Source organism: Acomys minous, assembly GCF_964271855.1.
Source record: "Acomys minous genome assembly, chromosome: 13".
Taxonomy (NCBI): domain Eukaryota; kingdom Metazoa; phylum Chordata; class Mammalia; order Rodentia; family Muridae; genus Acomys; species Acomys minous.
Genome location: NC_140495.1, coordinates 3803414 through 3816244, shown reverse-complemented (window position 1 = coordinate 3816244; position 12831 = coordinate 3803414). Strand labels below are relative to the sequence as shown.

At 48.9% G+C, this 12831-nt stretch overlaps 1 protein-coding gene across 3 annotated transcripts in view; it reads left to right on the top strand.

Moving 5' to 3' along the window:
- The window catches only part of ENTPD3 (ectonucleoside triphosphate diphosphohydrolase 3), a 28980-nt gene extending 20654 nt beyond the window's left edge, over positions 1 to 8326 (top strand). For all 3 annotated transcript variants that reach the window (XM_084754884.1, XM_084754886.1, XM_084754885.1), the window contains 4 exons: positions 725 to 997; positions 1385 to 1495; positions 2997 to 3134; positions 6650 to 8326. In XM_084754884.1, the coding sequence (XP_084611010.1) occupies positions 725 to 997; positions 1385 to 1495; positions 2997 to 3134; positions 6650 to 6886 (759 nt within the window). In that variant the 3' untranslated portion in view covers positions 6887 to 8326. The remainder of the gene's footprint in view (positions 1 to 724; positions 998 to 1384; positions 1496 to 2996; positions 3135 to 6649) is intronic.
- The last annotated feature ends 4505 nt before the right edge of the window (positions 8327 to 12831 follow it).

Sequence of the window (12831 nt, the reverse complement as noted above, 5' to 3'; positions counted from 1 at the left end):
ACAGCCAGGCTACACAGAGAAACCCTGTCTCAAGAAACCAAAATAAATAAATCTTTTAAAAAACCAAACAAAAACGAAGCAAAAACTAGGTGGATGGCACCTGAGGAGCAACACCTGACATTGACCTCTGGGCTCCACAGGTGTGTGTGTGTGCACCTGCTCAGATGCACCTGTTCATGTCCACACACCTGCACACACACACACACACACACACACACACACACACGCGCGCGCACACACACACACACACACGCAGTCACACACACACACATGCAGTCACACACAGGTCCTCATGCTTGAGCAGTACGCGCTTTACTGAGTCTATCTCCCCACCCCTCCCAAATTGTTTTTTTTTTTTTAAGATTTATTGATTGATTGATTTTTTTTGTTGTTTGAGACAGGGTTTCTCTGTGTAGCCTTGGCTGTCCTAAACTCACTTTGTAGACCAGGCTGGCCTCGAACTCACAGCGATCCTCCTGCGTGCTGGGATTACAGGCCTGCGCCACCAGGCCTGGCTTCCAACTTGTTTTAAAGTAAATCTTTATGATTTTTTATTATCAGTCAGTGTGTGATTTGTCTGCCTATTTCATACATGTATATGCCAAGCCACCTGCAATGTTCCTGGGCAGTGCTGTGTGGAATGCAAAGCTCTTGGGATCCTTGCTTTCCTCCCCTGGCGGCAGTGCGCACTGTCCCGTCTCACACCTCCCTGTTGCACCTTCAGGGCCCTCCTGCGGAAGCCAACACCAACAACCCCTGCTACCCCAAGGGTTACAATACCACCTTTACCCTGGGCCACGTGTTTGGCAGCCTGTGCACGGAGAAGCAGAGGCCGGAGAGCTTCAATCCCAGTGAGACTGTCACCTTCACAGGCACTGGTGACCCACAGCTGTGCAGGGAGAAGGTGGCTGCTGTGTTTGACTTCAAAGCTTGCCAGGAGCAAGATGCTTGTTCCTTTGATGGTGTTTACCAGCCCAAGGTTCAAGGGCCATTTGTGGTGAGAGCAAAGACCAGCTGGGTTGGGCAGTGGGGAGGGTGGGGGGAGTCTGCACCCCCCCTGTGCCTCTCTTCCACCCCTTTCCCTCCCCCCACAGTCCTGCACCCCTTCATCCCTCCCCGGGCAGCCCCACAGCGCACCCCTTCATCCCTCCCCCCTCCCCACAGCGCACCTCTATCCCTCCCCACAGCGCACCTCTATCCCTCCCCACAGCGCACCTCTATCCCTCCCCGCGCAGCCCCACAGCGCACCCCTTTCCCTCCCCCCCCCCCCACAGCGCACCCCTTCATCCCTCCCCGGGCAGCCCCATAGCGCAGCTCTATCCCTCCCCGGGCAGCCCCACAGCGCACCTCTTTGGAGAACTCACTGCCCCTGTCCTGCTCACAGGCATTTGCAGGCTTCTATTACACAGCCAGCGCGCTAAACCTCTCGGGAAGCTTCTCCCTTACCTCCTTTAACGACAGCAGCTGGGACTTCTGCAGACACGCTTGGAGCAAGGTCAGTAGTAGGAAAGAGAGGGTGCACATCAGGACAGGTGGTACAGCAGGGCCTTAGTGAGAGAGAGAGAGAGAGAGAGAGAGAGAGAGAGAGAGAGAGAGAGAGAGAGAGAGAGAGAGAGAGAGACAGACAGACAGACAGACAGACAGACAGACAGACAGAGAAACGAGGGCGGGTGGGGGGAGGGGGGAGGGGGGAGTGCGCATGTGTGAGCGTCCGTATTTGTGCCTGTGTCTGTATTTGTGTGTGTGTGTTTACTGGCCCTAGAAGCAGTGGAGCCTGAGAGAATGGAATCAATAAATCCTTCAGATTAAAGTCTCATGCAATAGCAACTTTATTCACAGAGTCACCACTTTATACTGTGAGGGTTAATAAGAGTCACCTGAGTAAAATGTACACTCACAAGGCTAAGCCGCACACTCCACAGAGGCACAAGCCAGGGGACAGGAGCTGTAATGAGCAATCTGAAGTGAATTAACTCCCATCTGCTACACCTGGGAGGGACACAAGGACACATTCCAAGAACACTTCGGGATTCTGAAAAAAACTGAGGTCAGATGGTCTTGCTTTTCTCACAAGCACTCAGAATTCTCCTAACACAGGGACTGGAGAGATGGCTCCGTGGTTCAGAGCACCGGCTAATCTTCCTAGAGGTCCTGAGTTCAATTCCCAGCAGCCACGTGGTGGCTCATGATTATCTGTAATGGACTCTGGATCCCTCTTCTGGTGTGCATGAAGACAGAGCAGTCACACCCATGAAATAAATAAATAAAGTGTTCTCCGCACGCAGCTCCATTTTTTTTTTTTTCTGAGACAGGGTCTCTGTGTTAGCCTTGACTATCCTGGACTCACTTTATAGACCAGGCTGGCCTTGAATTCGCAGAGATCCACCTGCCTCTGCCTCCCAAGTGCTGGGATTAAAGGTGTGTGCCACCACCGCCTGGCTAACACAGCTCCATTTTTGGACCATGTTGACATGCGTGTGTATATATGACACATAGGTGAATGTGAGTATATGTTGCGTATGTGTGTATATTGTGTGTTCAAGGTTAGCATATGGCTATGAGACTATCTGAAAATAAGTAAATGAAGGCAAAAAAGCAGAGTAGGTGGAATCAGCGCTTGGTGTAAAAGTCTTGTGGCCAGCCAGGTGGTCGTGGCGCATGCCTTTAATGCCAGCACTTGGGAGGCAGAGGCAGGTGGATCTCTGTGTGTTCGAGGCCAGCCTGGTCTACAAAAGGTGTCCAGGACAGCTAGAGCTGTTACACAGAGAAGCCCTGTCTTGAAAAAAAAAATTTTTTTTAAGTCTTGTGGCCCTCTGGATTGTGGTACAATGCTGGGCGGACGTTTCAGCTCTTGTGCAATTGCGTCATTTGTCATTTTCATCTTGAAATTATGAGCGATGGGTTTTGAAACTGCTGTTGCCCTCAGGTGCTTCCAAGCACGCACTTTGAGACTCACCTGCCTGCCCCCCTTTCAGGTGTCTTTCTCTCTTTTTCAGCTCCCGTCCCTGCTCCCCAGATTTGATGAGGGGTATGCCCGGTCCTACTGTTTCTCAGCCCACTATATCTACCACTTGCTCGTAAACGGATACAAATTCACCGAGGAGACTTGGCCTCAGATACGTTTTGAAAAAGAAGTAAGTCAACGAATGCACGCACTTTTCTCTTCTTGCTCTCTGTAGAAAGGTTTGCGGGCTTGGGTGTAGAAGAGAGGTCAGAGGTCAAAGGATGCGCTAATCTTGCTGGTTACCTGTGAGCACCCCAGGAGAAGAGGCGACAGAATTGTTGTCTGAGTGCTGCAGATGGGAAGACTGGTGACGGAGACCAGCTCCGCGAACGTCTTGAGTACAGGCGGACTACTGCTCTGGTGGCTAGTAGCCTTAAGAAACGGGTGGACTATTGCTCCGGTGGCAAATAGCAATGGTTTATTTCTTAAGTACAGCTTTTATACTATTCTAAAGTAGCATATTCCGGTTGTTGTGTAACATTAGTTTTCATTAATATTACCAATAACAAACTTGGTTCCCATACCTATTAGACTAAACACGTTCTGGGAATCAGTCAAGGGAGAAAATTTCACGAACAAGAGAGAAGATAACTATAAGCCTTCCCTCTCCTTGAACCAATAACTGTTTCACTTTATCAAGAAGTTCACAAGGAGTTACTGCCAAGACTTCTGGGAGCAGAGCCAGAGCCACCCAACCCTTCCAGGAGGGGCAGCCCCTGAGCTCTTCCCCAAAATCCTTAGTTAACCCTTTCAGGCCGATACTAAGTAGCAGTTCTCCTCAGCCTGGAATTGGGTGGATGGACCAGGAGGCTCCCAAGGGTGGGGCTGTTTGAGCTTGCCAGCTGCCAGCCTTCAGCTGGAGCCTAGTCAGGGCTGAGGGATGATTTGGTGAGAGACTGTGAAATGTGGTAAGTGCCTGAGGCTTTCCATTCCCAAACAGGACTGCAAGTTGAACCCACTCTTTTTTCTTTACTTTTTTTGAGACACTATGCCGACCAGGCTGGCCTGGACCTCACTATGTAGACCATGCTGGCCTGGAGCACACTGTATGACCATTGGGATTAAAGATGTGCACCACCACTCCTGGTTTATAATTTATAACAGAATAATTAAGTGCTTTCCATGTTATACAAAAGACAATGTAAGATACAGCTTTGAAGGCATGTGGGGTTCACATTAGCACCTTTTCATTAACTAAACATTTCTTTTTAAAGGAGCCTGAGGTTACTGTGTTTACAGACTAAACTTAGGGATGGGGTGGGCCTTCTTGTCTCAGCACTGGTTGGATGGCAAGAGATTGATGATAGATAGATTGTATAGATGATATATAGATCTGATCGCTGATATATTAGGTGGACGATAGATTGGTGTGTGAGATGAGTGGGTAGACAGCGGATGTTAGGTGAAGCAGGGCGTAGTGGCGCACGCCTTTAATCCCAGCACTTGGGAGGCAGAGGCAGGCGGATCGCTGTGAGTTCGAGGCCAGCCTGGTCTACAAAGTGAGTCCAGGACAGCCAAGGCTACACAGAAAGACCCTGTTTTGAAAAACAAACAAACAACAAAGGAAAACAAAACAAAAAACAAGAAAAAAAAAAGAATGTTAGGTGAGAGATGAGATGATGACAGATGGGAGACACAGATAGACATAGCTAATTGGAAAGAGAGACTGACAAGTAGACACATGGGTAGATAGATGGTAGCTCACTAGGCAGATAGACAGAGATGCCTCGTGACTAAGATGCTCAGGAAGTGGAAGGCTATTTCAGGCAGGACATTGCCTTGTGAATCCGTCTGGCCAGGCTGGGCTCCTGAGTCCTGAGAGGATGCTGTCAGTCCAGGAATAGCTGAAGAAAAGCCTGCAGGATGTCTGGAACCGTTCTGTTCAATTCCAGCTTTGGCGAAATTGGATTAACCCAATCAATATCCTGAATTAAGCTCAGGGCTGTGACAGTGTAAGAATGCAGAATGTGTGCACTCAGTTTCCGTCTGCATTGAGGAGGAAGCCTTTGTTTAAATTTCCTTCTGGGCCTGGCCAGGCAGCTGGTGAAAGCACTTTCCCATGAGCGAGCTTTAAGACCTGAGCTGTCCCCAAAGCCCACACTAGAAACAACAACTGAGTTGACTCCTGCTAGTTGTCTTCTGACCCCCATACAGGTGCTCACACACACACACACACACGCACACGCACACGCACACGCACACGCGCATACACACAGAGGTGCTAGCCGGGCAAGGAGGCAAACACCTATAATCCAAGCCCTCAGAAAGTGGAAACAGGATTGTGAGTTTAAGCTCAACCTCTGCTACTTCGAAAATTCATGACCAGCCTGGAATGTATGAGCTCCTATTTCATAATAATATGCTGAATAATAAACACAATTAAGTTAATAAACAAAATTAAACATGCATCTTACATCATTTATAATAGAAATGTTTATATTTTTAAGATTTAGGATATAGACAGATTGAAAGGGTTTTTTTTTTTGGGAGGAAGATGGGGTTTGAGCCAGGGTCTCTCTGTGTAGCCCTGGCTGTCCTAGACTCACTTTGTAGACCAGGCTGGCCTCAAACTCACATTGATCTGCCTACCTCTGTCTCTTGAGAGCAGGGATTAAAAGCGTGCACCACCACGCCCATCCATTGAAAGTGGGTTTTTTGTTTGTTTTTAAGTTTTTCTTTTTAGTATCAGCTAAGGGCACTGAAAAGGCTCTGTGGGTAGAGGTGCTGGCCTCCAGGCCTGACGCTGTGAGTCCCACTCAAGGATCTACACTGTGGAAGGAGGGAACCTACTCCTGAAAGTTGTCTTGTGATCTCTACATGCCTGTGCGTGCGCACACACACACACACACACACACACACACACGCACACGCACACGCACACGCACACACGCACACACACATAGTGTGTGAATAAATATCAAGCAAACGCCTCCAAGGGAGAAACCTTCTGCTGTTATTTAATATCTGGCTGAACAATTTTGAAGAAGATCATTATTTGAGATTAAGGGTCCAGGTGATGTTTGGTTCACTATAAAAAGATTGTAAACTCAAAGTTTGGAGATGCCTAAGAATACAGCCTCAAAATATGATTGCCAAAAGCAGATTGTGTGCTGGGCAGGCATGGTGGCCCATGCCTTTAGTCCCAGGCAGAGGCAGGTGGATCTCTGTGAGTTCCAGACGAGGAGGAATTACATAGTGAAACCCCATTTTAAAAGGAGAGGGGGAGGAAAGGAAGGGGAAAGGAAAAAGGAAAGAAAAAAAAAGGAGAGATGGACCTATCAGAAGAGATGAATATGGAGTGGGCTTCCCGTCAGGGCTGGCCCTGTTCCTAGGAAGCAGTCCTGGCTTGGGTAGGCACCTTCTAGCCCTTTCTCTAAGCACAGTCAGGCCTGCTGGCCAGCACAACAACAGAGATGCTTTCACTGCTGGGACTGTTAACCTTCAGTTTAGATGGCCGTGTAGGGAACTCAGTTTTCTGATTGTCTGTGGTACTGAACCCCAATTCTTTGTGGCTGTGGTGTAGTGTCAGAACACGGGCAAACCCTTTGCTTGTCTGAGGGCATAGTTCTCTTTCGGGTGTCCCTGATGGGATGGGACCAGCCTTTAGTTCCACCTGAGAACTGAGCCTTGTGCTTTCCTCCACAGGTGGGGAACAGCAGCATCTCCTGGTCCCTAGGCTACATGCTCAGCTTGACCAACCAGATCCCAGCGGGAAGTCCCCTGATCCGCCTCCCCATACAGCCGCCGGTCTTTATGGGAGTCCTGGCTTTCTTCACGGCTATAGCCTTGCTGTGCCTGGCGTTTCTTTTGTACCTGTGTTCAGCGTTCAGGACAAAGGAACGCTCTGAGAATGCCTTCGACCAAGCAGTGGACTCTGACTGAGCCTTTCAAGCAGCAACTGGAGCCCGAGGCAGGGTGAGCGAAGTGGCTGCCACCAGGACCTGCTCCATGGTGAAGTGCCATGGTCACATGCCTCTCAGCTACTGCTTCCTGCCCAGTGAGAGTTGCCTCTGCACCCCATCTCTCCCCGCTTGCTGGCCCACTGAGAATCAAGGAGACACAGGCACTCAAGGTCAGGGGCCTCCCTCCATCCACTCCAGAGGAAGCTGAGAATATAAGAATGTGGGAGAATTGACTACAGGGCTCAGGTTCCATTTTCTCTCTGTGTTCCTCCTAGCAAGACACCCACGAAGGCTCGGACTCAGACATTACACCCTGTGGCTTCGTCCTAAAGATCTATGCTTTGTAAGACTTTCCTGTCTTTCAGTTGTGAGTCTAGCCCTATCTCAAGCCGCTAATTCTTCCTTTAGCAATGCCGTAAACATTATGGGATTGTGATAGGTTGTAGCATTTAGTGGGGAAGAAGATAAGTTTGTTTTGTTGTTTTTTGTTTTTGTTTTGTTTTGTTTTGTTTTGAGACAGGGTTTCTTTGTGTAGCCCTGCCTGTCCTGGACTCACTTTGTAGACCAGGCTGGCCTCGAACTGACAGAACTTCGTCTCTGAGTGCTGGGATCACAGGCGTGTACCACCACACCTCTGGCTTAAAAAGATGTTTTGACACAGTCTTATGTAGCCCATGGTAGCCTCCAACTCACTCTGTAGCCAAGGATGACCTTGAACTTCTGATCTCTTCCTGGGCGCTGGGAATAAAACCCCAGGCTTCTTGCATGCTAGGCATGGATTCTATCAACTGAGCCACATGCCCAGCCTAAGGCACCCCCATAGCACCAAGGACAGCTGGCCTCTGTCATGGAGGCAGACCCTGAAGCACAAAGGCACATAGGCGTCCCTAAAATGGAGCCTATTCTCACTGTGGAATTCAGACTTGAGGCTCTGGTCAGGAGATCGCTACTCGGTGTGTGTGTGTGTGTGTGTGTGTCTGTATGTGTCTGTGTCTGTGCACGTGTGCACACCTTGTCATCATCCTTGCGGAACTGTCTCACTGCTGTGCCCTCTCCTAAGTCACACCCAGTCGCCTGCGCCTGCGCTGGGGGTGGATCTCATCCATCCACCTGCCAGGCTTTTGCTCAGGATGCCTTTGGGCTATCATCATGGTACGTGTTTTTCCCACCACTCCCGCAGGGTATACCCAGTCCTGTCCTAAGACATCCCAGGGTGGAATTTGCTGACCAATTACTTCCTTCAATTACAGTTCTGCCTGCGTAGTCGCTATGTATATTGACTTTGGGGTAAGAAGAGGCAGTCTCGGGAATATTTGCCTCCAAAGTGGGATGAGCACAGTCTAAGTCCAGCAGCTATCAGCTACAAGGCAATGCTGTTTCACCTGGCTGGTTGTTGGAATAAAGTCTTATTTTTATTTCACAGTGTGTATTTGTTAACTTAAATATGATGCCTTCTCTCCTAAGGACACAGGGTGGTGTTTTTAAAAGGAAGATTGATTCTCACTGTGAAGCTCTGTCTCTGTCTCTTTGGTGCTGAGATTCCAAGCTTTACTTCCTTATTTATTTATTGACTAATATGAGTTTTGGGTTCTGAACTCAGGTCTTTAGGCTTGCATGTCTTTTATTGGCAGACTGGGCCATCTCCCCAGCTCTTGTTTTGGTTTTGAGACAGGGTCTTGCACAAACTCACAAAGATGCATAAAGCAGAAATAAAAATAGGGGCTGGAGAAATGGATCCAACTGGCTAAGAGTACCAGCTATGCCTGGCAGTGGTGGCACAGGCCTTTAATCCCAGCATTCAGGAGGCAGAGGCAGGCAGATCTCTGTGAGTTCAAGGCCAGCCTGTCTACAAAGTGAGTCCAGGACAGCCAAGGCTGCACAGAGAAACTTTGCCTCAAAAAAACCAAAAGAAAGAAAGAAAAAGAAGAAGAAGAAGAAGAAGAAGAAGAAGAAAGAAGAAGAAGAAGAAGAAGAAGAAGAAGAAGAAGAAGAAGAAGAAGACGCTGCTGCCTGTCGTGCTCCCCCTCAAGCTCCCTGCAGCAGAGCCTTCCAGGACCCACTTCTCCTAGTGGAACACGGGTCCTGTGTGCTCTGTTGACCCTGGAGAGCAGGGGCAGAGCAGAGAGCAGACCTTAAAAATCGAGCTTCTGAGGAACAAGTGCCGGAGCCATCAAGTCCTGTCAGCCTTCCAGAGCTCCTCCCTCACATCCCCACCCTCACCACTGGCCCTCTGAGTAGGACATGACAGACAGGCTCAGGGCCAGAAGAGAGAGGGCTTCCAGCATCCGTGTGTGTGTGTGTGTGTGTGTGTGTGTGTGTGTGTGTGTGTGTGTGAGTGTACACACACAAGATTTTTGGTCACTCTTATTTCTCAGTTCTTTGCACCTGTCCAGATAGAAAGTTCTTCTTTGACAGTCTTTCAAACTCCTTGGGATGAGCAATTTATGGAGAGGGGCAGGAGGGATGGCTCAGTGGTTAGGCATACTTGCTGCTCTTGCAAAGAGCCTCCATGGCAGCTCATAATCTTCCAGGAGCTGTGATGCCCTCTCCTGGCCTCTGCGGGTACTGTGTTTGTTTGCACTTGGTGCTCAGAAATACATGCAAACAAGCACCCACACATAAAATAACTGTTGGGGTAACCTACCCCCAAACATAGTATATCAACTGCCTCTGAAAGTGTGTCCCTGGAGTCTCAAATGTTAACTGCTGTGCCCGCAGCGCACATGCAGGCAAGATGTTATGTTTGTCACTTCACCTGCTGAAAAAGAGGATTCTCTGAGATTATCAAAGTAAAAGCAAGCTGCTCTGAGATTATCATGTTAAAAGCAAACTGCAGCCCTCACTCTGGCTAAAAGGCAACACTAAGTGTGTGGAACCCCTCCCACTTTGCTAATAGCTTTCTGTAAGACAGAGGAAGGTGGATCTTGTTAAGTAAACAAGCTGAAGCTGAGGCTGAGAGACAAAGCAGAACAGGAGCTGAGCTGAGCAGGGAAGTCAGATGGGGTGGAGCTGAGTGGGTGAGGGACTGCCCCCCAAGCAGGCTAACAACCTTGTTCTGTGCAGATGTCTCTGTGTCTTTATTATTAAACATCAACGGAGACCCCGGAAAGTTCCCACAATAAGTAACAATTACGAAATGTCATGCCGGGCGCAGTAGTTTATGCTTTTAATCCCAGCACTAGGGAGGCAGAGGCAGGTGAATCTCTGAATTCGAGGCCAGCCTGATGTACAAAGTGAGTCCAAGAAAGCCAGGGGCTGTTAACACAGAGAAAACCCTGTTTCCAAAAAAAGAAAAAAGAAAAAAGAAAAAGAAAAGAAAGAAAATGTTTGAGATGGGGTCATTTGGGGCTGCAGAGAACCAGAGTTCAGTTAACAGCTTACAACAGTAGCTGACCACTAGTGTTAAGGGATCAGATACCCTCTCTGGCCTCCAAGGGGACTACCACAACACACACACACACACACACACACACACACACACACACACACACACTAGTAAAAAGTGGCAAAGTGCATAATGTCGATAAAGACCTGACTTTGGAGCTCTATCACATACATGAGAAGTTAGCGTCGGTGGCCATGCTGGGGGGTGGAGCTCAGCGGCCAGCCCGCCTAGCTGAACTGGGGAACTCTGGGTTTGGTGAAGGGTGACTGAGGGTGACTGGTCAGCTTGACACAAGCTAGGTCACCAGGGAGGGAGACTCCCTGGGGACCTGCCTCCTCCAGAAAAGGCAAGTCTCTGTTCACTCACAGTTTTCCAGCCCACTGGGGCTGTCACCCCTGGGTAGGCAGTCCTGGGGTGTGTTAAGAAAGCAGGCTGAGCAAGCTAATAAGCCATGTCCGCCACAGCGTCTGCTTCATCTCCTGCCCTGGCTGCCTTTCACGGTGAACCGTAAGCTGTAAACCAAATAAGCCTTTTCTCTCACGTTGCTTTAGGCCTTACTACAATAGAAAGCAAACTAGGGCAGCCAGCAATGACCTCCAACTCCCACACACCTCTTCACACACAAATAACTATGTATCTTTTCAAGGAAATCAGTCTGGGGCAGGGTAGCTTTGGGTTCACTTCTGGCACAGACATTGTTTTGTTTTTTGAGACAGGGTTTCTCTGTCTAACAGCCCTGGCTGTCCTGGAACTCTCTTTGTAGACCAGGCTGGCCTTAAACTCACAGAGATTCGCCTGCCTACGTTCCCTCTGCCAGACTGAGGCCTCCATCCCCAGTGATCTAGAAATCCAAGGTACTTCCCAAGAGCAGCAGCTGCGGGCAGAAGCCCTAGGGCACAAGCCTGTGATAAGGTGGGCGGGGCCTGCAGTTTCCCCATGTCTTCCACCTGGCTCTATGCAACAAGCAAGAGACCAAGGGACAGCGCCAAATAAAAAGGACAGCTGCTGACATCTCCAGAGAGCACTCCCGAGCTCCCACCCTCTTTGTAGGTGCAACCCACGCCAGCTATTTCCTTCCTCCCTTCTTTCCTTTCCTTTCCTTTCCTTCCTTCCTCCTCCCTCCCTCCCTTAGTTTTTATTTATGTGTATGTGTGGCAGGAGGCCAGAGGCGTCAGATCCTCTAAGGGTTGGAGTTCAGGTGAATGTGGGTCACCTGGTATTGGTACTGGGAATCAAACTCGCCTAAGCCATCTCTCCAGCCCCTCACCGGCCTCTTAATGAGCAGTGGGCGGAGGACCAAGGAACCAGGTGTGGTGGCTGCCATTTTGACTTGCGGCACCCTCAGCATGTCCTTCCTTTCAGTGGTTGGGCGGAGTCTTGCGCATGCCCTGTCTGGCTAGCTGATTTCGGAGGGCTGTATCAAGAATCTTGATTACTGCCTCTCTAGACTCTAGTGCCTCGGTTCTAAAACTGTGGGTTGTCTCACACGCACATCCGATGCCCTGCATACCAGATATTTACTGTTAGCATATTGCTGCAGTCTGCCTGGCAACCTATGACGTCATTACCTACTGCCTGGCAACCTATGACATCATTACCTACCTGCCACTAGGCATGCCCCTGCCCAGTATATAAACGGCCAAACCCCCCTCTTCCCTCTTTACTTGTCTCTCATTCTCTGCCCGTCTCTCTTGCTCTCCACTTCCTCTTTGTCTCTCTGTCTCTCTCTGGGGTACCCCCTTCCTTCTCCCCCCCATGTTCATATGATAAACTTCTCCATATCATAACTCATAAATATTTCATATTTAAAATTTACAATTCATAAGGTTCTCAACCTTCCTAATACAGTTCCTCATGTTGTGGTGACCCCCAACCATAAAATTCTTTTCATTGCTACTTCAAAACTGTAATTTTGCTACTGTTATGGATTGTGATGTACGTATCTGTTTTCCCTTGTGAAAGGCTCATGGCAACAGCAAAGGGGTCGCCACCCACAGGTTGAGAACTTCCGCATTAGAGTAAAGCAAGACTTGCTTGCGAAAAGTTACCTTGTGATGAAACAGAGTTTAGAAGAAACCTGAAGCTTCTTGGCAAAGGTCTTGAGATGTCCCTTCAAGGACGTGGTCTGGTCTTTCCAGGAGGAAAAAAGAAAGTATTAAAACCTAGGAGGGTGTCCAGGTGAGATACTGGACGGCTTGGGCACCAGGCTCTGCTGTCCATCCTGTAGGTTAGGGGCAAAAGTGAACACTGGAAGGATGGGACGGGGTGACATAATCCCACTGCACACCTATGGAAAAGTCCTGTAAACTGAGGGAGTTCCCCAGTGTTTCCCTAAGTGTGTTCACTATGCCATTGGAGTTTAAACTGTCTCAGCCCTCCCCCAACTGGCATTCTCTGGTAGTAAGATAGGGAACTTTCAGTAAGGAGAAAAAAAATTTTCTTCTCTTAAAAAAAAAAAAAGAAAGAAAGAAGAAAGAAAATTAAGTTAATACACATTTGGAGAGAAACAGGACACAGCCGCTACAAGATCTTTGTCTGCA